The 27,675-nt window shown below is 43.1% G+C and overlaps 1 protein-coding gene across 4 annotated transcripts in view; it reads right to left on the bottom strand.

Annotated features, from left to right (window-relative positions):
- The window catches only part of PKN2 (protein kinase N2), a 124,416-nt gene extending 100,677 nt beyond the window's left edge, over positions 1-23,739 (bottom strand). For 2 of the 4 annotated variants that reach the window (XM_073643166.1, XM_073643168.1), the window contains exon 1: positions 23,341-23,739. In XM_073643166.1, the coding sequence (XP_073499267.1) occupies positions 23,341-23,385 (45 nt within the window). In that variant the 5' untranslated portion in view covers positions 23,386-23,739. Of the gene's footprint in view, positions 1-6,626; positions 6,744-23,340 lie in introns of those variants that run through there. The other 2 variants (XM_073643167.1, XM_073643169.1) reach the window with 2 other exon arrangements.
- Between the last annotated feature and the right edge of the window lie 3,936 nt (positions 23,740-27,675).

Genomic DNA, 27,675 nt, shown 5'->3' with positions numbered 1-27,675 from the left:
TATTTGGTTTATACCATATTAGGAAGGTCTTCCATATCTTGCTGTATATGGAGTTTGTTATTTGTTTCCTACTTCTTTGTAGGGTATGAATTACTCGGTCTGAGAGTCCTTTGGCTTTTAGGATTGTGAACTCAGAAGCCAGGCCGCTAGATGAAGGTTCTCTGGATCTGGATGGAGTATTAGACCCTGATGGAGAAGGTGTTTGATTGCTGATAGAATGAGGGGGCCTTCTATGCTTAGACTGTTTAGTGCACAGAACCAGCTCCTTTTGGGCCAAAGTGGGGCTATCAAAATTACCTTGACCTCCTCTGTCCTTACTTTCTGTAAGGTCCTGGGTAGCAATGGAATTGGGGGAAAAGCCTAAGCTAGATGGAAACGCCACAGGTGAGCGAATGCATCTATCCCCAGGCATATGTCGTCCGGATCTAGGGAGAAGTATTTTTCTGCCTTGGTGTTTTGGCGTTTTGCAAAGAGGTCCACCTCCGATTGACCCCAGGTTTCTTAGGCCGGACATCAGAGCGGTTTTTAATCTCGGGGAGGCTAGACGGGTTATTCTCACTTTCTTTGGTGAATATGAGAATTCGATCTTCACCCCCTCACCCCCTCTTGAATTGTTTTTAAGACCCATTGACTGGAGCATCTTTTGCCATTGGGGAAGGTATCTCATGATTCGTCCCCCTACTGCTCTGGAGTCACCGCTTCTGTTGTCGCTGTCCTTTTGGGAAAAAAAATATTCCTATCTTTCCCCCCTTTGGGGTAGCTCCATCGACCGGACTTCCCTTTCCCCTTGTACTGGGGATTCTGCTCCTGAGGGGGGCGATAGGGGGTCTTCCTGTAGCGTCTGGGTTCAGGCAGGGATTTCTTTTTATCAGCCGTCTTCTCCAGGAGGTCGTCGAGGGCCTGGCCAAACATATATTCTCCCCTGAAGGGAATGGAACAAAGTTTTATTTTAGAGGCCACATCACCGTTCCACGATTTCAGCCATAATGCTCGCCTTGTGGAGCTCGATAGGACTGCTGCCCTGGCGGTTACCCTCACAGATTCTGCTGAAGCATCCGCCAGAAAGTCAGTGGCCTTCTGCAGTAAAGGTAAGGAAGCTTGTATCTCCTCTCTGGATGTGCCCATAGCCAGATGCTCTTCAAGCTGGTTGAGCCATCTTGACATGGATCATGCAACACACGTGGAGACTACGTTTGTGTTCAAAAGGACTGCTGATGTTTCCCAGGATTTTCTGAGAAGGCTATCCATCTTGCGGTCCAGAGGATCCTTTAGTTGCGACGAATCCTCAAATGGCAATACTGTCTTTTTAGCAACGCTTGCCACTTGAATATCGACCTTAGGTATCTCGGTCCAACATTTTGAGGTTTCTTCATCTACCGGAAACCTGCCCTTCAATTTTGCTGGTGTATTCAGTCATCTTTCAGGATTTTCCCATTCGTCCAGGATTAGATCCTGAATGTTTTTATGTATCGGGAACACCATCTTTTTCTTTGAGCGGAGACCACCGAACATCTCTTCCTGGACTGATCTAGTGGGCTTCTCTTCTTCCACTTCCATCGTTCTTCTTACTGCTGTGAAGAGATCTTCCATAAATTCCATTGAGAAATAATATTTCTTATTTCCCAGACCTTCCTCTGCTGGGCTAAGTTCACCTTCCTCTATAAGGTCTTCTGGAAGGGATATTTCGTCCTGGGAGTCCGAGTCTCTTTTTAGCCTTTGGAGGCGAATCAGAAGTGGATCGGGAAAAGGAGGCCAATGAAGACTGAATCTCCTGACGGACTATCCCCTTGATCTAGTCCATGAGAGACGGCTGCTCTTCCCTAACAATTTTCTCCGTGCATTTCTGGCATAAATATTTTTCGTTTGAAAAAGATAATTTTTTTGAACATATAGAACACTTCCGGATAGATTTATTTCCTGGTACAGGATCCTTGTCCCCCTAAAAAAGAGGGAGAAGGGTAATTAATGTATCAATTCTAACCTGCACCTAGGAAAGGACCCCCAGTGCCAGACTTACTGGGACTGGAATTGCGCTGGGCTCCGCAGACATGGAGAAGATAGATTCCTGACCATCCAGTGTATAAAAATACAAAAACGGATTAGGTCCTACCTTAGATGTCTTCTGTCCAGGGCTCTTATATAGGCGACTGGACTCAGCGCTCTCCCTCTTTCCCTGGGGAGGGAGTGGGAAGGCTCCTCCCCCTTGGTCCAATTGGTGAAGCAGGAACACCTGCGATCACCTGCGGGATTATTTGATTATTTATTTATATTATGGGTTTTTTTGTGTGCAGAGGATGTCCCTAAACGGACCGGAAGTGACCTAAGGGACCCTGTTTCAGCGTCCCACGTCGCTTTCCGGCCGTTTTCAGGTTACTGCGTTCCAGGGTGGAACGCACACCGGAAGTGACGTCATCAGCGGTCCACGTCACTTCCGGGATCCAGCACGCGTCTCTCCACTATGGAGACCGCCGGAGGCCGCCTTGAGAGGGGGGAGGAGCTGGGCTGGAGAGCTCGAGGAGGCCTCCAGCCCGACACCCACAGGACCTTACCCGCAGGCGCGGACTCGGTGGGGATGGGGGTCCCGAGTCCCGGAGGAGACGGGAGCAGCATAAGGGGAGGAGGAGGAGGAGGAAAACTGCCCGGTCCCAGCTGCCCCGCTTAAAGGTATGCTGGGTGTCTGTCGCCGGCACAGAGCACCCTGGATGACCTCTTCATCCCAATAGGGACAGGAAAAAAACACTGGAGGGAGGGGCTATTTGACCTCTTTGTGTTTCCTGTCCCTATTAGGGTGGGGTGACATCCTCCTCCTTTGGTGCTGTCGTGGGGGGGTTATTGGACAAATACAGAACATCAAAAACTCACAAAAACTGATTGTGGGAACTTAACCCAAGACACAGAGGTGGCCATAAAAGTATGTGTGAATGGCAAATCAGCGTATGTCGGTAGAAGTCGTCCCCCTTCTCCTCGCTCACTATGGTTTGTCAGTCATGCCGTTGTGGTCGTGATACTAGAAACTCTAGGGATGTGAGACCGCACCTGAGGATTAAATATTTCTAGACAAATTACTTATGTGTAATAAAGGGATCATTAAAAATTTTATCAGGAGGCTGATAAAAGAGCTGCTAATAGGTTACAGGGGCTAATCCCCTTAGCAGGTTCCTTTTAAGAGCTTCTTACATAAGAGGCAACACAAAACAAATCATCTGGTTTTTGGGTTGAGGTCATTAGAGTGTCAAGAGATGAAGAAGGTTTTAAATAAATAAATAAATAAATAAGAAAATTGACTATTTTGCATTTCGTCGATGGTGCCCAATGGACAGAAGCCAGTCTGTACGGAGCCTTTCTCTTCTGCATATGTAGAGCTGCTAATGCCAGCCAATATTTGTTCTGCCGAGACCAAATTAAATATCAGCCAAAGACTCCCACAGAACAGAGAATGAAACAGTCCTATCAGGGTGGTAATTCGTAGAATATTCCCTCGGCCTTACCAGAAGGCTTTATTATTTAACCATTTAATGTCGATGCCTTAACATTTTTCTTATAATTAAAGAGATTACAGGTTTAAGAAAGAAACAAGATTACTATTAGTATAATGACATTTTCTAATTGTCATCATTTTAAAGATCTCCTATTTCTGTCACAGAATAGGAATCCTCATGGTTCACTTACAATGGATAAAAAGGGCATCAGGTAGAGCCCTGGCACCAGTGGGCCAGTCATATGATCAGAACCAGGTTTTGCTGCCCACAGTACAATAAGGGTATGAGCACACGATCCTTTTTTGGCAGCGCTTTGAACGCAGCATACTTGTGCTGCGTCCAAAGCGCTGCACGCAGGTGAAGCCGCATGTGTTTATTGAACACATGCGGATTCACTGCATCCTATCCATTGCACTAGACGCTGGTCTCCACAAGAGAAATTGACATGCTGCGGTCTGTGAAGACGCGCCGCATGTCCGTCTCCGCGGGTGGTCCGCAGAAACACGGAGACGCATAGTGGGCATTGGATTTGTATAAATCCCATCCACTATGCTGTAACATCTGGTCGCAATCCGAACAGTGATCGTGTGCACATAGGCTAAGGGTTTGTTCACATGTGTTGCTTTTTGCACCGTATTTGGTGAGTAAAATACGCAGTGTCTTACGCTATATTTATACATTGCGTTTTTGCTGCAGACAAAACCTGCACTCTTCGCAGTAGAGAAGTTGCTTACAAAAAGCAGGTTTTGATGCATTTTTTGCTGTATATTTCAGGATCTCAAAGTTCAGCTTTGCTTCCACCACAGAAGCAAGAACACAGGTCACCAATGCAAGACATATATGAAACCATAAACCCCTTTTTTTGGAAAAAGGCAATTTCATCAAATTATTTAATGGAAAAAGATTTTTATGTCTAGAAAAAATAGTGACTATTCTGAACAAAAAAGTTAATATGAGTTCAAGAAAAAATACACAATTACAAATGTAACAGCCGGGGAAGGTAAATTGGTTGGTAATAGTTTACCTAAGACATTGGCAGAGCATTTAGTGTGTAGGACACTGTTTACTTTCACACTTTGGTCAGCCCTTGAGTTGACCAGTTATATTTCAATTTCACACCTTGGTCAGACAATGTTTACTTTACACCTTTCGCTAATTTAAATTAAAATGTACTAATCCTAACTGCCATTCTCAGGTGAGGACACCAAGACATTATGGTTTAAACTTGGGAAAATCACAAAAATAAATGGGTTTCACATACTGCTGTACCTGCTTTTTTTTCCACTAACAACGCATCAAAACCGGATACCTGAGTTTTTGCTGCATTTTTTGCACTTACTCATTGCTTTCTATGGGTCAAAAACCGGTGCAAAAATGCTGAAAGAAGTGACATGCTGCAGTTTTCAAAATCGCAGCAGTTTTCCAATTCAATCAGGAAAAAAAACAATGTGTGTGCATGAGATTTCTGAAATTTCATAGCTATTTTCTTTCCGTTCATATTTAGAGCCCTGCTACGTTTTTTGCCATGACGCGGCAAGTCAATTCTTTCAGCGGTTTTTGTACCGCTTTCACCTACTGAAATGAATTGGGAAAAAATGCAAGTAAAACTAGTGCAAAAAAATGAGAAAAATGCAACATGTGAACTTACCCCAAGTCTAATGCATTTTAGAGAACTTCTTTGAAACTTTTGACCTGTCTTTGACATTTGATTACTGAAAGTCCGGGGTGCTCATTCAGACCCCCACAGTCGCTGAAATGAAGGTGCAAAAAATGCTTAAGCAAGCAATGCTTCCTTCTACTTTGTAGATGGGCTGCATGAACTTCTGCATGAATCCTTATAGTGATCGGTTGTCGTTCCCCCAGTGATGAAAACGTCTGTCACGTCTATTATAACAGAATATTTTTTCTTTTAAGTGACAGTATAAATTACATCCCGGGTCCATCATTACAAATATCTATTTCTCAATCTTAATCACTGCAGCATTTTAACCCTTTAACAACTGTACGATGATGTATATTTTCATTACAGATCTCTAAGGTAAGTATGAAGCAGATTCAGGAGCTGAGCCCGCTTTCCTACTTGTCGGCATTTGCTGAAAAATCAGCGACCGGAATTGGCACCGAGAATTTAAAAACCGCTGTTATTCTACAAAAGCATATTTTTTTGGTGTGTGTGTGTGCATCTTCTTTTATCTCCGAAGGGCAAAATTGTGTTTTGGTTTTTTTTCACAATTTCATTGCACTTATAATTTACCTCCCCCCCGTTTTCCAGTTCCATGCAACGCAAAAATAAATAAATAAATAAATAGGCCCTCACATGACCATGTCGACAGAAAAAAGAATAAAAAAAAATTGGGGGCTCTGGGAAGAAAAGGAAGAAAAAAAATCAAAGTGCAAAAATGAAAAATTCTTGGATCTTTAAGGGGTTAAAGAAAACATACTTTGAGCAGGTAGTCAGGATTAAGAGCTGACTAAAAGGACAAGTTACTGGGGCTTCTCACTATACGTATAGTTAGAAACTTGCTCATCAGACAGAGGTGGGCAGGAAGAAGCTTGCGTGAATCTTATCCAAATCAGCAATGTTGTATGCAGTCAGAAATGTAATAATCAGCATGCCCATACCCATCACGCCCGCCTTAAACATTGCCCACTATAGAGGAACACGAGACTACAACTTGGTGTACGCTAAAACTTTCATATTCTTTATATGGAAAGCTAAACATAGTCTATATGTGCCCTTAAAAGTCATGAACACCTATATTCAGAATGTTCCACAATCAAATAGCAGGGGCTGACCAGCAGTACCGAGACCAACCACTAAATAGAGTGATGATATACAGAGTTCTTGTAGTGTGCTGCTCAATATACAGTTTAAATCCCACCACTGTCAGAAGTGATAACAGCTGATAGGTGGAGGGTGTTGGGTTTGAAACCTCCATTGATCTGATATTAACGACCTATCCGAGGATAGATGATCAACAAAGTTGTGGAAAACCCATTTAGGCAACTTTGTAAGTAGTCTTCATGAAACATTTTCTACCACTTTGCTGATGAAGACTATCCATAATAGAGATCAGTGAATGAGTGGAATCTGCGGCCCCACCTAGAGGCCGGGGAGGACAAGGAAGCAAAAAACCCAATACTCACCACACTGCTCAAGTATCCCTACAACCCCGCTGCCTGAGAAGAGACCCTACACCACATTCAATTCACAGAGAATAACGTCTGTCTGTATCCATGTCAGTGCTGAAGCAAAAATGTTTTAAATCCAACAGAGCTCCAGCTGGCTCTCTGCTCCTCCCTCCTTTTTCTGTGTTAAAGGGAACCTGTTGTGTCCCCAAACACTATTATTAGATATGGGGTTAATCTGCAGGTTAATAGCGTTCTTAGATTATGTGCACACAAAGGGGTTGTCCACTACTAGGACAACCCCTTCTCCATCTGAATGTATGCCCCTGTAAAACTAAATGCACCTATACTCACCTCTAAAGTAAGAACGCTATTAACCTGCAGATTTACCACATATCTGTGGGTTAATAGAGTCTGTGGCCATGTCAGTGAGTATAGGTGTTTTTATTTTCACAGGGACAAACATTCATATCAAGAAGGGGCTTGTCCTAGTAGTGGACAACCTGTTTAGGTATTCGGTGCAGAAATGTCAGCACCATTTCTGCTTCTCTTGGCTGGAAAAATGCAGCGGCATAAACATGCAGGGGTTTTTTTGTGTGTGTGTGTGTGTGTGTTTGGTGCAGGTTTTTCCCCACTCATTAGTGTGGGTGAAATCTGCAGCAAAAACACAAAGAATTGACATGCTACAGATTTAAAGGGGTATTCCCATCTCCATGACCCTCTCCCAATATGTAGTAGGGATAATAATTTTAGCAAATATCTCCAATTAGAAATGTAGAATAGTTCTTCTGATTCGCTTTGTCTCTTTCCTGATGCGCAGGCATTGCAGAACCTCAGGTATCCATGGTTACAACCATTAATATAGCGACAGTTAGGTATCCATGGTTACTACTACTAGCAACTAGCTAACTAAGGTCCTGCAATCCCTGCACATGAGTAAAGAGACAGTGAATCAGAAAAACTATACTACATTTCTAATTGGAGGTATTTGCTAATATTATTATTATTACACCTGCTACATATTGGGATAGGATCTTGGAGCTGGGAATACCCCTTTAAATCCACAAGTCAAAAATAAACAACGTGTGTATGACACTTCAGGATGCTCATTCACTTTGCGGGCATCAAGAAGCCCTTCAAGTTTTATGACAAATCTATGAGAAAAAAAAGCGACAAATCTGCAACGTGTGCACAGTCTCTATTCCTCCCGGCTTTCAGTCATCACTCGGTACACAGTGAGGCGGCTGTCGCCATGTCACTGGCACATTCACTGACAGCCGGCTCAGCAGTGCATCAGTGCATTTCCTCCCAGTAGCTGAGCTTTCAGCGCTGCGGACGAACGGCTTTAGAACGCTCTTAACCTGCAGATTAACCCCATACCTGCAGGTTAATAGTGTTTGGGGACATGACATCTTCCCAGTAAGCTAAATTCACTAGAGCATATGAAAAATCATCAGATTTTTTTTTCTTTTATGAAAAAAAAAACAAAACGGACAATTAGGTATGATCATTCATATGGCATCCATTTTTTTTTAAAACAGAAGTTAACAAAATGTACAACAGCATGTGTTAATAATGGCAATGCATCTGTAAAAGTTGGATGCAACACGGATGATCTGCATGGGATACCTTTTTTTTGTTGTTGTTTGAGCACAAGCAGGAGAGTTTCATTGAAAATATGTGAGACAAATTGCTTGCTGCAATTTTCTTGTTCACACAGACATTTGTCTGGAAGTATCCACAGTCCTCAGTCAGGTGTCCCGTTTTTCGTGTTCTTTGGTTTTCATGGACAGACCCTGTATGTACCAATCCGTCTGTGGGGCTGTTCACATGTCGTGTTTTATTGCAAACCGCGAGTCTGCAAAAAAAATCCTGCCGAAATGTCTGTTTCAGTGTCACCTATGAAAATCACCAACACAAGTCTATAAAGTCATTGAAAAGTTGAGTATCAGTGTGCAGTCCGTGATTAACATTGTAATGTACAGGAGAAAATTTGTAATGTATTTTTCAATACGTGAATATCACTGAAGGTAAAAACTGACCAAAGACTGGATGACATTCAGAACCAAAACAATGAAACTCATACCATTTTTTGACGCAAGTGAAAAATCACCGATATCTGTATAAGGCCATAGAGGTAGCAGGTATGAGAAGGCTGTACACAGAACTCCACAGTGTGGACAGGGGAGAGGGCATATACAGTGGCAGGGAGGGCAGAGAAAGAAAACAGGCTTTAGGAAAGGAGAAAGCACATGAACAGCAAATACGTGCAGGATAGAAGCTTTTCTAATATATAAGCTAATGAAGACAGCAGTACCCTGCATAAATAAAGATGTAACATCCAGCCTGTATTACTGGGAGAGACACTCCCACAAGAGAAAGTCCTGAAATTTGGACCAGGATCAAACTGCATATGAGGGGTCTGAAAACAAAAGAAGAAATGAAGATTGCAGACTGAAACTTAGTGTTTAAATTTAACAAAACTACACTAACATATGTTAAAAAAAAACAACAACATTTTTTCTGTGTCAAAGGTGTCCACATCCTTTAAAATTGAACAATCTAAGAACTCTGTGACTGCAGGCGTTTGACACTACATGAATCCTAAAGACTTGTAGATCCTCTAGATAAGTTTGGGAGAATTTACAACTGCTTCAGATCAGAGCTGGAGAACTATCCGCCAAAAGTCTCTGATTAGCTCATGCTCCGCTCGCTCGTACTCTCCTCGTTCTCCAAGTCATCTGTAAAGAGCAGTCATTTGCTGCTATGACTAACAGAACAGGAATGTTTGACGATTTCGTCATGTTTTGAAAATTGGTGAAGATTTCGAGTGCAGCAATTGATTTTAATCTATGATCCCACCAAAATCTTCTTTAAAGACGTTACTTCACATGCCGACCATTCCAGCAACGTCACAATACCCTACTAACACAAAATATTTAAGTTTTTCAGGAGTTTGTGGGGTTTTTTAAACATAAAAAAAATCATATATTGTCCCACACAATTCAGCATTTTGCCACTTTTGAATACTTAAAAAAAAAAAAAAAGTGAGTGGGATAAACTCAGTTATATTAAAACGATATCTGCACAAATTTCTTATTAAATAAATTTGGTAATTTTTTCTCTCCCAAGTACTTTGAATTAACACTAGCGTATGAAACGTCAGTCTTCGTAACTTTCCAATTTGCTTATTACACATAATCCTAAAGATGGTATGCCGAGATGCTCTGCATCAGCATCACAAGAGCAATAGAAGTTAGAAAGTACAAAACTTCCCCATATACATAGAGCATGAGAAAAACATTTCCTACATCAGTTCCAGGTACATGTCCAAGAGCCAGTTCAGCAAGGTGACTCATATCATGCATCTCAGGCACGATGTCCACATTTACACTTATGTGGGAAGCAAAGAGACATCCCCCTATGTAAACCACAGGGCAGTAATCACCCCCTGGGAACGATACCCAAGCCATCTGCTTGCCTGTCTGTTTTAGAAAAATACTCCTGGAACTAAATTAATTATGATATTTTACATCCCCTATGCGGGTAATCTGTCACCAGATTTTTGCTATGTAATCTGAGAGCAGCATGATGTAGGGGCAGAGAGCCTGATTCCAGCGATGTGTCACTTGCAGGTCTGCTTGCTGTAGTTTTGCTACAATCCCTGTTCTCTCTGCTGTTGATCTAGCAGTGCTCAGAATGCTGAGCTCTGTATAATCCCGCCCCCTTTGCCACTAATTGGCAGCTTTTGTGTACACTGCGCATAGGCAGAAAGCTATTAATCAGTAATGGGGACGGGGTTATACAGAGCAGTTGACTAGGGGGAACCAGACAGCTAATCCTGTAGTGATAATCTCCTATTGTACACATTATCAACCAGTTCAACGCCAGGCCAGGTTTACACATGGGATTTAGTAGAGAGTCCATCAGCCTCATCAGGCCCATGGTCTATTTGATAATGCAAGCAGTTTGTATTGTAAAATCTGGTGACATCTCCATTTTAAAAGCTCAAGGCTAAAATAAGAACGGGTCCAGCTACAGATGCTAATTTCTACCACAAATAAGTGACAATATGCACATTTAATCTTGCCGATTTTGTGAAATATTTCACGCTACACAATGCAAAAGGATGAAATCCATACTTAACCTGTAGCATGCTCGGTTTTCCATGCAGAAAGAAACTAAACAACTTCACAACTGTTCTTTTCTTCTTCGCAGACAGAACACAAATCACCCAACGTGTACAACATAGATCCGCTTATTCTGTCATTGTATTGTGAGATAAAGAATTGTTATATCTGTAGGTCTGCAGCCTAGCGGGAGGATCAGAAGATGAAAAGGTGACATATGGTGTAAAGTCAGCTGGTTGGGTCATCTGCTGTACTGTCTGGGAGAGGATGGAGGGGAAAAAAAATCAAGAAAATACCACAGCTATCAGTCCACCAGAGCACACTGTACACACCGATGATACAATGTAATCACTACACAAAAGATATTAAAAAAAAAGTATAGTACAAAACAAAATAGATATGTGCAACATGGAAACAAACAAGCTGGTAACAAATGGCCTTCAAAAGAAATACTGATCCAAGGGCCTAGCATTGAGGATGAAAATTAAAATACCATAGCAGCTGCTGTCAGATAAGGGCACGTTCACATGTCCAGTAATCATCTGCTCAAAGCGAATCCAGAAAGCAAAAAAGAAAAACGGATCCATTTTCCACAGACTTACATGTTTTAAAAAAAGCATACAGTCGCAATCCCCTATTACTATCAATAAGCTGGATTTGCACTGCGCTGACAAGCAGCTTGGCCCAGCCATTCCCCAATCCAGGCTACATTATTCCCCAGACTTTGAGGCACATAGATTTAGCTGGAAAGTCCCTTGAGGCTGCGTGCCCACGTTGCGGATTACAAGCGTTTTTGATGCGGATTTTCCGCAGCGTAAAACGCTTGTTAATCCGCACCCCATGGTCCCCAATGAGAATCCGCAAGTTCTATGCCCATGCTGCGGATTTTTCCGCAGCGTTTATGCTGCGTTCAAAAATCCGCAGCATGTTCATTAATTTTGCGTTTCCGCATGCGGAATTGCCTTATTCAATGCATGAAAAAACGCAAGGCAATTCCGCATGTCGAAAACGCGCGATAAACGCGTGCGGAATTCCACATGCGTTTTCCGGGAGAGGACATGCGGAAATGAAGCAGAAATTTTCTGCTTCATTTCCGCAACGTGGGCACATAGCCTTAGGTCCAGTTTACACTGCTCAGTTTGCAGTTTGTCGAGATTTGATGCACTGGATGTTAAAGAGGAAAAGTATTAAAAAGAAAGAATTTAGGTCAGGAAATCTTTGGATATTTACTTGCTAAATTATGAAAATTCTATGGACTCCAGTGCAATGGATTTTAGACAAACTCAAAAACACTTGACAAAATAAAGAAGTTGTATTATTTCTAATACTAGGATGAGCACAAAGACTTTACCAAATACAGAGCTTCCTTTCTAGAAATCCTTTGTTAGGTTTTTCCTTCAGCCGTCATCAGTTGCTGCTCATTTGTGGACCCTTTCTGCTTTCAGTGAGGTTACATTCACATGCCTGGGGGTCTCCTTATTTGAGCTGAATAGCCTCATAGGCATGCATAAGGCTGCAGATATTGGGTCAGGAGACCTGTGTCTGGTCCAGGAATCACAGACAAGTGAATACAGCCTAAGGCCAGATCCAAATCAGTACATCAGTGTACCGAGCGAAATTCTGAAAATTCTGTCACTATCCAAATACTTATAGACTCGATTGTTCTCGCTCTCTTTATGCATCCGCTTCTAGTTTTTTTGGCTAACAACAAATATACATACAAAAACACAATACCCAACGTTTGGTGGTTGTTAGTTGTATTCTCTGAAAGCTTTTATTGATGACACTGCCTGTTAGAGTGGTTCTCCTGACTTACGACTAGTGCTGTCTTCATATTACAGCTCTATGTACAAAGGGTGAATAATATACAAGACTTGTACTAATCTGCGCACTTAACCTAAAGAGCTGTATATGTCAGGAGCTTTTCCTGACGAATGCTTTAATATTCCCATAGGCCCCCAATCAGTCAGTCGATGACCAAAAGTATGTTCCTTTGGCCTCCGTGGCAGTTTTGCATCTTATACTGTTTGCTTAATTGTATGGGAAACCGCAACAGACAACTTTATAATACAGAAATATACAGTATAAATTGATTTTACTATGGTTCCCTATAGAGGGCAGATACCTAGGCATACATCCTGACTGCGACCACTGTCGGGGATACACCTCCTGAGTGTATGTGCCCAACAGTAGCCATAAACAGTGTGATCCTAACCAAACTTTAGGGGGTTATTTCTTTAGGCTGGTTTTACACATTTATTTTTTTCACCATCCGAATACAGACCACAATGTATGGAACAGCCACGGATAGTCCGACCCAAACTCAACAGCCTCATATATGCCCAAGAGTGAAGTCATGCAGCCAGTCCGTACCTGTACGATGGAACATGGGTGTGTGAAATTGGGTTTTGGCAAGATTACCTTTGACCATAGTTCCATGCCATGTAAGAGAATCCTATATTTGTCATGAAACAGACGACAGCTCGACCATTGGTCAGGAAAGATGATGGTCAGCAGCACTCACTGCAAGGGACGCACGTCCATAATCCTCAAGGAACCCACTCGAGGAAATATCAGCATACAAAAGTAAAAGACAGCATCCATGCCAGAGTGTCAAGTACTTGACAAAGACCCACACAGGGCTGAAAGGTGGTGTGTTTTGGGATGGCGGAATAAACACCTCTTTTGCAACTGAACACCCTGGCATGGACGCAGTCTTTTACTTTTGCAGCTCAACCATTGTTATCATCGTTGAATTATAATGTTTGTTGTCGGCACCTTAGATTGATTAAATATCTTCACCCAAACTGTTCCTCCAATTGAACCCAGTGGCCAAACACTCGGAATAACTGTTTGCTGACGGCTCATTTGGATGACAGCTATTTAGTTAGGAACACATGGCTGCCAGAGTGCAGCAGAAAACTGTGATAGATCATTACCAACACAAGATTAAAGCGGTTTAGCTCTTTACACCCAAATCAACTCTAAAAAGCAAGCAACACTACTTACTAGTCTAGTTCTAGGAGGTCAGGTGCCCCAATCCACGGATAGCTGCTCTATTCCAGGTCCCGGACGCTTTGCCTTCAGTCTTTGCTCTGGCCATGTGCTGACACAAGACTGAAACAAAGCGGCCGAGACCTGGAATGGAGCAGCTATCGGTGGATGGGAGCCTTCACATACACTGCTGTGGTCATGTGTCGGGACAAGAGCACGTAGGTGAGGGGTCGAAGGCATAATTAAATAGCTAGGAAACCCCTTTGTAGGCTGTCCCAGAAGAGGGGCTGGCTATTGAAATAATAGCATGAGATCACAGCTATCATTTAAAATTCGCAGCTGATTTCGATTTTTTTTTTCTTCCTAGAAAACCCTCTGGATGCAGATTTTGGGCACCAGGTGTGTTCATACCCATTTTCCTGACTCCACTATGAACATGTATGCTCCGTGCAGCTGAACGTGCCCGTTTAATTCACCAAGAGCAGAATGCTGACAGCTGAGGCCTTGTCTACTTGCGAGTTATAGAAGCACTCCTGATAATTTATTTATTTGCTAAATCTGTATAGATAAGTGTGAGATAAGTGTGCTGTATTCTGTAAGTGCAAACCAATACTAAAAGATAGCCATCTTCCCAAATTTCCAGCGCCGCTCCGGTCCTCCTCTGGGTTAGGAAAGGGATCTTCCAACTTGTTGGATCACACTGGATTCTGTGTGTGAGCCAGAAGTTGCTATTAAGGCACGTGTACACAAACAATTTTCTCTTATAAGTGATTTTCACGGAGAGCATATCTATGATATTCTATGGGGATGTACAGATGTCCCTTGTTTTTTTTCTTGAACTGAGTGAATCATGGAAAAATAAAAAATAAATTGGAGACATGTCCGATTTTGATCAAAGTGTTGGCTCAAAATCGGCAATGAAAGTCAATGGATCCGTGAGGAAAATAAAAAAATCGGACTGCACTTGGATGACATCTGAGTGCAGTCTGATTTTCACAGACAGAATAAAGAAGGTGGAATGGTGAAACTTTTTTTTTCCCCCCACGTCTGATAAATACTGATGGCACGCTGATCAATGTCAGATTACAATAATCTAACAGTTTTTCTCGGATATGGAAACGTCAGTCATGTGAACCTACCCAAACAAACAATGTAAGCCTAATTTTGACGCTCCATGGACATACATTATAAAAGCCACTTCCTTGTGTGATCCGGCTGGTCGGAATTGTCAAGACTGAGAAAAATATCTGAGTGAGGCTGGAAACTGGGAAAAACTGCAATCGGTGATTAGTTTATTGCACTTATAGTACACACATTAAGCAAAATACATAAATCAAAATTATCGGGACTGCTTCTTTAAAGAGTTAAGCATGTTGAAATATAACATTTCCATTCAGAGCACACTGGGAATCTTCTGCCACCATCTGATTGGATCAAATTACATTTATATATTATTTACATAGAATATACATGGTAAAAAAAAAATATTGTATGCGCAAATTCAGTTTAAGGTGGACGTTTAAAGTGAACCTTTTACTTCTGCTGAAATGTGTTAGACACATTCTATAATACTAATATATCTAAGAACTAAGCGCAGTTCCTCTGTTATTCCTCCTGAAAATGTATGACAGTATTGGGTAGTAACATTTGTGACCTCAAGTATTCTGTCCAACTGGTGTGCTCGGCAGGGCTGTGGAGTCAGAGTCCATTTTGGTGGAGTCGGTATAAAATGGACCGACTCCGACAATTTATAATAAATTGGGTACAGTAGTTCAATGTAGTTTGTGGGGAATATTTTTTCATAAGAATTTGGGAAAGTTATGAAATGTCCTATAAATGTCTGTCCTATTCCTGATCTAAGGGTCTAGACTTTTAGCTGAGATGAATCTGTGCTACAGTAAATTTATCACTTAACCATGAGCCATGTATGAGGGAGTCGGAGTTGTGGAGTCAGTGGCATGGAAATTGAGGAGTCGGAGGTTTGGCTTACAGACTCCACAGCCCTGGTTGTCGGTATTCGTGCATACAGATACAAGGGGAATGGAAAGGAATGCAAATCCTAATACGCTCCAAAAATTCATATGGATTCCAAGAATTATGTAGAAGATCCAACAGGACATATTGTAGATGAAATATATGGACCTTCTGCTCCTACTGATCTGAACTTACAGCACCATAGATCAGTTTGGTCCAGTAGAATAGAAAGCTCTGAGCACTTTGTTACTGTTGGCTACACTTCGCTGTTACTGGGTGGCATATGCTCTCACATTATAGGCGTGTATTTGCCTGGGAAAGCCAACTAGAGCCATTACATTTTAGCAAGTGGCAGAGGCAATATTCGTAGGACCCCTGCCGATTCAACTGGTATCTCACCAAAGTCTGTTTTCGATTAAAAAATATATATTACAAATGAGAGCTACACCAAGTCCAATAAAACAGTACTAGGGTCAGTTCTAGAAACCTAACAAGACTGACAGGGAAACAGCAAGGAAATCATAAAGAACATCCACAATAAACAGGAAGTTTACCAAGAATTTAAATATCCTGTAATACAGAAGAAACAAAAAACTACAAGTCTACGACGTCTGCACACTTATGGATTTACCATAAAAAGACAAGATTCTAAAAGGGCCTTCTTCAAGACAGGATTACCGAGGCATCACATCTGCCCGCATTTGCTAGAGGCAAGTACCAGAGTGAAGTCATTTAAGATTCTGGTGGAAATCTTATGATAGTCATTTAGAAACTATAATTTCATTTGGCCAACGTGCATGAAGAAGATAAAACTGTTTAACATCTATATTATATTACAAAGCTTTATCGATGACATGAAAAGTGTCTCCTACAGCGATATTCACTTCAGGTATTAAATAGAACAGTCTTTTCGCATCAATGATGATCAATGAAGAACATCCATTCCTGATGGAAATGACCATCAGATGGCTGGGAGTCATCCCGAGGACACAGGTCCTGTGTCCACCATGTGAACGGCGCAGTATTGTGCAGGTGTAACCACTACTCAATTGATGCTCTATGGGAGTGAAGGTCCCGTATAAAAATTAGGCTATGTTCACACACGTTGAGTTTTGCAGCGTATTTTGTTGCAGATTTTTATGCAAATCTTCAGATGCGTTTTGCAGTACCAGCAAAGTCTACGAGAAACCAGAATTCTCTTTTCATGCATTGTTTTTTGCTGCGTATTTTGTGACTTGCTTGAGTTTTTGGAAAATAGAGCATGTCACTTCTTTCAGCGTATTTGCAGCATTTTTTCAGCTATATGAAGTAATGAGTGGTAAAAAAAAAAAAAAACCAACGCAGCAAAAAACACACCAAAACCTGCGTCTTTAATGCAGCCGTTTTCCTGCCAGAGTAAAGTGACCAGCAGAAAGAAACACAACGTGTGTGAACAAAGCCTTACTGCTCAAATAGGCAGTAAATGGAGAAGTAGTCATGCCTGCACATACTAGTGGCTCTATTCACAATTACCCCCTTGTTGGCCCCCCACTATCAACTATACTGGTAGTGGGAAAACCCCTTAAAGTAATAGTTAGGAAAAAGACAGCTGGAAAAGATGTACCTTCTACGTGTTACCTACAAGGTGCTCTTCCTGGTGAAAAAATGTCAAGCTTTTTATTGACATTCAAGTGTATTATTTAGAGAATAGTAAATACATTTGCACAACCTGGGTCCAGCGGCCATATTGGTAGTCAATGGCTGCCAGACAGGAGTGCTGAGTACCACCTCCTACCTGCTGGAATTCCCGGTAGGCCTCAAGCAACATCATTGTTGCAATGTGACATCGCGTCTAGTAATCACAAAAGGCACTGGGATTCTGGCAGGGTTAGCAGGGCTCCCATTCGGCAGTCACGGACTACTGATGTAATCGGTGGACAAGGGTCCTGCAAATCGATTCGCTCATCTCCAGTATGGTAGCCCTTTGGGCTAAGTCACCAGACCATATAGAAGCCATATTTTCTTGTCTGCATTACGACTGTAGGTCTTGTGATTTGTGATCAGCTTATATGGTTGAGCCAAGACCTGTGGATGCAGTATGGCAGCTGCATGGTCATGTGAATCAGTCCTTAGGAGAGCTAAGATGTCAGAGACAACACTGCACAACTTGCTAAATCACTGACCCAAAAAGCAGCACACACAAGAGGTATAGAGTGTGAGAAATAACAAAATGTCTAGAAATATCTTATGTATGCTAAGCAGCTAGAAGTAATGACACGAGACGGTCTGCTCCTTAAGAAATACACAGGTGCCATGCAGCACAACCAGCTTTACTCTCATCCTTTAATTGAATTTGGTCCGGCGATTGGCTTCCTTTTCAGAGCAGCTTATCATTTCCAAAAGCAATAGGGTCCCATAAATAAACTCCTAAGAAGAAGACCGAGATACGGGAACCACAATGCAAAAAAGCCCTTGGAAAATAGCGGTCCTGCCACCAAGAACCTTACACCTCGACTATGAGGTTTATAGACAAGGTTACCAGGAACACAGACCAAAACAAAGGATGGCTTACTTCTTGTGACATCTCCCGACTAAAAAGAGAAAACACCTGCTTTAACGACATTTACATTTGGATTCCTTGAAGAATAAGGAAGTAATGCACTTTGTGCGCCTGTAACACAGGCGAGGAATCGCTTATTCTGTGCCTAATAGAGTCCAATAATGAGGTTAATAAAAAAAAGACATCAGCCACTGTAAACAGCAACACTGCACCACCTCAGCCATAAAAGTTAATAAAACTACTCACACATTGTGACTTAGGCCGGGGTCATCCGAGAAAACCGCTCCGATTATACTGATCACACATTGATCAGGGTGCGATCCAAGTTTCTCGGATGTAGAGAAAAAAGAAATGTTTCTCCATCTTCTACATGAAGTATGTCTGAAAATCGATCTAATCAGCGTGCGGTCTGATGTTTTCCATAGACATGAACGGGTGAGTGCCATCTGATAGGAGGCAACTTGCACAAGCTGCAATTTTTTCTTCAGACTGAGGAAAAGATCGACATGTGCACGACCCCAAAGAATAACATGGGAGCAACAAAATGACATAGCACTCATCCGATTATCACGGTGGTGTGCACAGGGCCTTATAGTCAGTTTCCTGACTGAGGCCTCATCCAGACCAGCACATTTTTGGTTCATATGTTGTTTGGGTGCAAGAAGAACAGAACACACGACGTAAAGCGAATGGGGTAGTTCACGTGAACGATTGGACATATGGACCAATTATCAGTGTATAAAAACAAAAAAATATAAGAAAGCACTATTTTCATCCATTTTTTTGGGATCAGACTTGCCCATGGGTGCGTAAAAAACAACGGATGCCAAACAGACCCCTTAAGTTGGGCATCCGCTTTTAATGAATCCATTTAAATTTTTAAAACAAACAATTTTGTTTTATAAAATTTTTAAATGCCATATAGATGTGGAAAAAAAAATAAACCTACAGATGAAAAAAAATCTTCTTTTCCCCCTTTGTGAAGAAGGGAAGATTGTACCTATGCATGTACCTATGATAGAGATATATCTCTATACATACATACATACACTGCTCAAAAAAAAATAAAGGAAACACTTAAACAACAGAATATAACTCCAAGTAAATCAAACTTCTGTGAAATCAAACTGTCCACTTAGGAAGCAACACTGACTGACAATCAATTTCACATGCTGTTGTGCAAATGGAATAGACAATAGATGGAAATTATTGGCAATTATCAAGACATCCTCAATAAAGGAGTGGATCTGCAGGTGGGGACCATAGACTACATCTCAGTACCAATGCTTTCTGGCTGATGTTTTGGTCACTTTTGAATGTTGGTTGTGCTTTCACACTCGTGGTAGCATGAGACTGACTCTAGAACCCACAGAAGTTGCTCAGGTAGTGCAGCTCATCCAGGATGGCACATCAATGCAAGCTAAGGCAAGAAGGCTAGCTGTGTCTGTCAGCGTAGTGTCCAGAGGCTGGAGGCGCTACCAGGAGACAGGCCAATACACCAGGAGACGTGGAGGGGGCCGTAGGAGGGCAACAACCCAGCAGCAGGACTTCTACCTCAGCCTTTGTGCAAGGAGGAACAGGAGGAGCACTGCCAGAGCCCTGCAAAATGACCTCCAGCAGGCCACAAATGTGCATGTGTCTGCACAAAGGGTTAGAAACCGACTCCATGATGGTATTATGAGGGCCCGATGTCCAGAGATGGGGGTTGTGCTCACAGCCCAACACTGTGCAGGACGCTTGGCATTTGCCACAGAACACCAGGATTGGCAAAGTCGCCACTGGCGCCCTGTGCTCTTCACAGATGAAAGCAGTTCACACTGAGCACATGTGAAAGACGTGACAGAGTCTAGAGACGCTGTGGAGAGCGATCTGCTGCCTGCAACATCCTTCAGCATGACCGGTTTGGCAGTGGGTCAGTAATGGTGTGGGGTGGCATTTCTTTGGAGGACCGCACAGCCCTCCATGTGCTCGCCAGAGGTAGCCTGACTGCCATTAGGTACCGAGATGAGATCCTTAGACCCCTTGTGAGACCATATGCTGGTGCAGTGGTTGGCCCTGGGTTCCTCCTAATGCAGGACAATGCCAGACCTCATGTGGCTGGAGTGTGTCAGCAGTTCCTGCAAGATGAAGGCATTGAAGCTATGGACTGGCCCGCCCGTTCCCCAGACCTGAATCCAATTGAGCACATCTGGGACATCATGTCTCGCTCCATCCACCAACATCACGTTGCACCACAGACTGTCCAGGAGTTGGCGGATGCTTTAGTCCAGGTCTGGGAGGAGATCCCACAGACCACCATCCGCAACCACATCAGTAGCATGCCCAGGCATTGTAGGGAGGTCATACAGGCACGTGGAGGCCACACACAATACTGAGCCTCATTTTGACTTGTTTTAAGGACATTACATCAAAGTTGGATCAGCCTGTGGTGTGTTTTTCCATTTTAATTTTGGGGGTGACTCCAAATCCAGGCCTCCATTGGTTAATAAATTTGATTTCCATTGATGATTTTTGTGTGATTTTGTTGTAAGCACATTCAACTTTGTACAGAACAAAGTATTCAATGAGAATATTTCATTCATTCAGATCTAGGATGTGTTATTTGAGTGTTCCCTTTATTTTTTTTTAGCAGTGATATATATATATATATATATATATATATACATATGTATATATATACATACACACACCAAAAGTTTGGACACACCTTCTCATCTAAAGATTTTTATGTATTTTCATAACTTTGAAAATTGTACATTCACACTGAAGGCATCAAAACTATGAATTAACACATGTGGAATTATAAACTTAACAAAAAAGAGTGCTAAGCATCTCTGGGAACTCCTTCAAGATTGTTGGAAGACCATTTCCGGTGACTACCTCTTGAAGCTCATCAAGAGAATGCCAAGAGTGTGCAAAGCAGTCATCAAAGCAAAAGGTGGCTACTTTGAAGAACCTAGAATATAAGACATATTTTCAGTTGTTTCACACTTTTTTGTTAAGTATATAATTCCACATGTGTTAATTCATAGTTTTGATGCCTTCAGTGTGAATGTACAATTTTCAAAGTTATGAAAATACATAAAAATCTTTAGATGAGAAGGTGTGTTCAAACTTTTGGTCTGTAGTGTGTATTATTATATACATACATACATATATACACACACACTTATTCTGTTTCCTCTAGGGCGGCAATTATGTAGTCGAAACAAATCCAGGGTGCCTATGCTGAAGAACAATATACCATAAACCGATCAATAATAACTAGATGTGTTCAAAGCAAGAATCAATACAGACAATGCACACTCTCCTATATCATCATGGTCATAGGCAAGTCATTTCTCACTATAAGAAACTGGATTATGTGATAATTAGGATGGTATCGTGAGCAGAAGTCATGGGAGCCACAAGGAAAATGTGGTCAATTTTATATATGCCTGATTATCTAGGAGTGGTATAAAACAATGCCCCTAGAAATATTACTGAAATATATACAAGAATGAAAAAATATAAAAAATACAATAAATCTAGATTAAAATAAACTATACAAAAAATATATATATTATATATATATATAATGAAACTTGAAATATTACTGAAATATACACATATATAATATACAATAAATCTAGATTAAATTAAGCTATGCAAAAATATAATGAACCTAAAAATTAATATTACAATTTATACACAAAAACATAATATAAAATATACAATGAAGCTAGAAATATTACTGTCAAATTATATACAAGAATAATGAATATAAAATGAATCAATTTATTAAAATGATAAAAAATAAAACAAATAAAAATAAAACATACAATGAACCGAAAAAAAATAAATTATATACGAAAACCATATAAAATACAATAAAAATAATGTAATAAATCAAGTGACTTAATGATAACCAAATTAAAGCAAAATTCTAATTAATAAAATGACAACATGACCAATAAATTACTTCTAATGACTGACAGGATGTTAACTGACCGACTCCAGCTATATGGCCACCAGATAAGTCCGTATAAGTCTACAAGACCCAGATACTCACAATCTATTTAAGTGAATGTGAATCACAGCACGGACCCCAGCAGCCCCCCCTCCTTGACACCAAGCAAATCTAAAAGCTTCGTTTCAGAAGTTGGACCTAAAGTGTTCGATTCATTATAGGGAAGGATAGGGGGGTCCGTGCCTTGTGTATGTAATACGGACCAGCTAATGATGCCGTATTACAGCCACAAGACCGGCCTTACACTTATTAATGGGGGATCACTACATTATCAATCAGTGGTGTCCATGGGATTAGGATGCCCAAATACAACATCACTTGTGACATGATAATGATTTCCCCATCCTGTATGATCAATGGAGACCTTATGTTATGAGCGGAGACACACCGGGGGTGTGGAGGGGTTACAGTCCCCCGTTATTAGGAGATGGGGCACGACTGACGCTGGATGCCCTCCTGGGCACGACTGGCGCTGGATGTCCAGGCAGCTGCCCCCTAAGCAGGACTGGTGTTGGCTGCCCACCAAGGTACCACTGGTGCGGGCAGCTGTCCCTGGAGCATGACTGGCGCCGGCCGCCCACTGGTCAAGCACTGTGCCGGCTGTCCGGGCAGCAGCCCCCGGCGCAGGACTGGTGTTGGCTGCCCACCAAGGTACCACTGGTGCCAGCTGTCCTGGCTGCTGCCCCTGGAGCAGGACTTGTGCCGGCTGCCCACTGGTCAAGCACTGTGCCGGCTGTCCGGGCAGCAGCCCCCGGCGCAGGACTGGTGCTGGCTGCCCACCATGGTACCACTGGTGCCAGCTGTCCTGGCTGCTGCCCCCAGAGCAGGACTTGTGCCGGCCGCCCACTGGTCAAGCACTGGTGCCGGCTGTCCGGGCAGCTGCCCCCTGACCAGGCCTGTGCCTGTCATTCATTGCCTGCAGGACCCAGGAGCCCTCTCTGCACAAGTTCTGCACAACTCTCTGCTGCTCACAAAGTAAGGCTCCCGCTCCCGGCCGGGAGGCAGCGGGCAGCACCGCGGCCACAGTCCCCCCGGAGGCTCCGCTCCGTCCACAGCAGCTCCCCGCCCCGGCCCCGGGCCCCTCACCTGGTAGTCGGTCAGGATGATCTCCCTGTCCGTGTTGGACGCCATGGCGGGCGGTTCCGGCTGCTCTTGTCCGAGCACCTGGGGACTGGAGGGAGGCTCCGAGCACACAGGGGAGGGAGAGAAGTGCCCCCTCCTCACATGAAGAGAAGCGCTGGGAAACCGAGAGGAAGCGGGGATACAGGAAACCAGCAGGGAATGGCAGCACCGCCTCCTCCGCCCTCACCCTGCCCCAGCCCGCAGCCCTCTCAGACCCCCCTCCGACTATCGCCGCCCGTACTCCGCGCCTGTCGCACCGTTTGCGTGTCACGCTGTCGCACTGGACGACGTTTTGCGACCGTCACGTGATCTTCGGACAGGGTAGTACAACGACCCGAGGAGGGTATGCCAAGTGCCGCCTTTACCGCAGCTCCCCCTAGTGGCGGCCCCGGGAACAGCGTGCTGATCGGATATTCCTGCTCTGCTCTTCCCTGTCAGTGTGAGAGGTGTCTGAATGAGCGCCACGATTAATTATCCTGCGTTATGACAGGGAGAGAGCAGCGCAAAGTGATATGCAAAGTGCTGCCTGCCATTAAACATTTCCTATGGTCCAACTACATGCTGTGGGGATAGCAAGAATTTTGGATTGGATCAGCTTTAAAATCCTCATTAAAAAAACAGTAGTGCCATAAATCAGCGGGGTTCATTTTTAGGCTGTGTGCCCACGATGCGTTTTTTAAGCATTTCCGCAGCGGCAAAAACGCTGCAGAAACGCTTAAAAATCGCATGGTAGCAGGCCTGCCATGTCCCCCAATGATAATCCGCATGTGCTGTGCACATGATGTGGAAATTTCCGCTGCGGATTATCATTGCGGAAAAAAACGCAGCACTTACCAATTATTTTGCGGAAGCGTGGCGTTTTCGCCGCCATTGACTTGCATTAGACCGCATGGATTACGCATCACTGTATATGTAGATGCACATTCCACGCGTTCTAATGTGCGGATGGTACCCGGGTGTGGAGGACAGGAGACTCTCTTCCGGACCTGGGTACCATAGAACCTGTAAAAAAAAGAATAAAATAAAAAATAAATGTATACTTACCTTCTGACAGCCCGCCGTGCGCTCCTCCTCACATGCCGGCAGTTCTCGATGGACTGAAGGACATAGTCATAGTCATGTGACGCTGACGTCGGCAGGTCCTTCACTGTACCGCTGCCGGCAAGGGAGAACGGAGCGAAGCAAGACAGCGCGGGCCATCAGAGGGTAAGTATAGATTTATTTTTTTATTTTTTACCATTCTTTCGGTCACACTATATAAATCCATGGATTTATATAGTGTGACCAAGTTGACAAGCACTTTCCAAGTGATGCTAAAATCGCTTGTCAACCCTGTGGAAATGCATGTGAAGAACGCTTCACTTACGCTTGTCCCTGGCAGGAAAACACATGTACAATCCGCATGTACAATCCGCATGCGTTTTTTTTCTGCCAGGGAGATGCAGAAACGCTCAGGAAAAAATCCTGAGCATTTCTGCATCGTGGGCACATAGCCTTGAATGAAGTTTCTCTTTTGGTTGTGGAAAAACACCTGTCACTTGGCTGCAGTTTGTTAAAAAATTTTTTTGCTATATTCACCCTCCCCGGGTCCTGCACTGAATCTCTGCCGCTGATTCCGGTGTCTGATACTGTCTGCAGAGCGTCCTCTTACGTTTTTAACATCTCAATGGGCAGGAGAAGCTTTGCAAAAAAAAATTTTCATGGAATATTTAAAACATTTTTTTTTACTTTTTTTGAACTGATCTGTGGGGCGTTTCAAATCCGCAACATCAATTTTTCTTGCGTTTTATGTGCAGATTTTCCCCAAAGAATTGCATTAGATGCAGAAAATCCGCAGGTAAAAAAAACGCACATGCATTTTTAGTGGATTTTGCTGCAGAAACTCTCTAAAAAAGTGTGTAATCTGCACATGACTCTATCAAAGACAAATAGCAGAAAGCATCAAAAACAAAGCAGCTTTATTTAGCGCCTGACGTAATAAAGGGACAAATAATGCAGAGTCAAATACACATGTAAAAAAAATGCACTAAAAAATGCAATGAAAAAACATAAGTTACCTAATTTATATAATAGGTGCAGAAAATCTGCAACATCAAAAACTCACCAAAAGCTCATCATGGAAACGTAGCCTAAGGCTATGTGCCCACGATGCAGAAATGAAGCATAAAATTTCTGCATCATTTCTGCATCTCCTTGGCAGAAAAAACGCATGCAGATTGTACATGCGTTTTTCCTGCCAAATACATGCGGATCCACATGCGGATTTGAAGCGTTTTCACATGCGTTTCTGCATGCGGATTGACAAGCGCTTTCCAGGCGATTTTAGCATCACTTGGAAAGTGCTTGACAACTAGGTCACACTATATAAATCCATGCAAACAGCATGGATTTATATAGTGTGACCATAAGAATGTTTAAAAATAAAAAAATAAACCTATACTTACCCTTTGATGGCCCGGCGTGTGTTGCTACGCTCGCTCCTGTCTGCCAGCTGATCGCGGGACACTGCACTGAAGGGCCTGCGGTCACATGACTGTGACGTCACCGCAGGTCCTACAGTCCTGCCCGCAAGCAAAGGGAAGGAGACCGGGGGCCGTCGGAAGGTGAATATAAACTTTATTTTTTATTTTATTCTTTTTTTTACAGGTACAATGGTACCCAGGTCTGGATGAGAGTCTCCTCTCCTCCAGAACTGGGTACCATCCGCACATTGAAACGCATATAATCCGTGAGTACAAATGTACTGACACGGATTATGTGCGTCTCAATGCAAGTCAATGGCGGCGATTACTCTGCGTGTCCGCAAAATTAATGGACATGCTGCGGATTTTTGAGCGCAGCATAAACGCTGCGGAAAAATCCGCAGCTTGTGCATAGAACTTGCGGAATCCCCTTGGGGACCATGGGGGGCGGATTACCTAGCGTTTAACAAGCATTTATGCTGCGGAAATTCCACAGCATATACGCTTGAAAAACGCTACGTGGGCACTTAGCCTAAGAGGGCAGTGTAATCCAGGGACTCCGATGTCTTATTCTCTGGAATAGGAGATGATTTGCAGTTCTTGGCTCATTTAAAAGAACGGACGTTCTCTATTATAGAACTGTAGAGGCTGCAGCCCATCAGCGGTGGCAGCGCTCCCGTGACATAAACAATGTCAGAACATCCCAGGACCCAGGGGGACACAGCATTCAAAGCGTTGATCTGGCAGAGAAGGGCTTTATTTTATTCAGGACATTGGGGACATACAAGGGAGGTCATCCAGTAGTGGACGAGTCCTTTAAAGGGAATCTGTAACCAAAAAAAAAAATGCTATTAACCTGCAGATATAGGGATAATCTGCAGGTTAATAGCATTACTTAGCCTAGCGCTGCAGGGAGAAAATTAACTTTATTTCCCCCGACAGTTCAGTCATGGGAGTGGCGACAGCATCGGCCCAGTGACCGCTCTAAATATACAAAGCGGCGGCTGTAACTGCGACTGACAGCTGGTCCAAATGCAGAGCCAGTGTCAATGGCCGGGGGCGCGGTTTTAGTCACGGGGGTGGCGGTGGCGCTGGTTCAGTCACTGCTCTGAGAATAAAGAGTAGCCGCTGTAACCATGCCCCTGGCCTTAAGGCCAGCCACCAGTCAGGGCCACGGTTACAGCCGCCGCTCTGTATTCTCAGTGGTGACTGAACCAGCGTTGCCCCCCGTGGCTAAAACCCGAACACTGCCAGGGGGAATAAAGTTCATTTTCTCCCCGAAGTGTTAGGCAAAGTGCAGGCGCTGGGCAGGTTAGTAATGCTTTTAACCTGCAGATTAACTCCATATCTGCAGGTTAATAGAATTTTTTCTGGTGACAGGTTCCCTTTAAGGCAACCATTAAAAAAAAACAATACAGTAATATAAATATTTATCGATATATCATTGCAGGAGTAAATAAAAGAGTAACGTGTAATGTGCCATTCTCTATTCACCCGAATCTTGTCCTAAGGCCAGGGGTCCCACTAGTGTATCACATCCGATGGGAGAGCATCGGATGCAATATGCTAATGACACTCGGCTCCTGCTGTGCTGCGAGCGGGAGCCGAGTGTCAGTGCTCCGTGCTCCGATCCTCTCACATGAGCACAGCTGCGGAGAAGACGGAGAAATTAATTTCTCCATCTCCTCAGTTGCCGGCTTCGGTGGGAATCGCACTGCACTCGGGTGATATCTGAGTGCAGTGTAATGTTTTACACACACTCATAGGCTTATATGTGTGCGTGCGATCTGAATCCAGCATGCAATCACAGCATTTTTTTTTTTTCAGTCCGATCGCA

This window comes from Phyllobates terribilis, unplaced genomic scaffold (assembly GCF_046119375.1).
Source record: "Phyllobates terribilis strain yellow unplaced genomic scaffold, ASM4611937v1 Scaffold_8__6_contigs__length_399053987, whole genome shotgun sequence".
NCBI classification, from domain to species: Eukaryota; Metazoa; Chordata; class Amphibia; order Anura; family Dendrobatidae; genus Phyllobates; species Phyllobates terribilis.
This window is presented reverse-complemented; position numbering and strand designations above follow the sequence as displayed.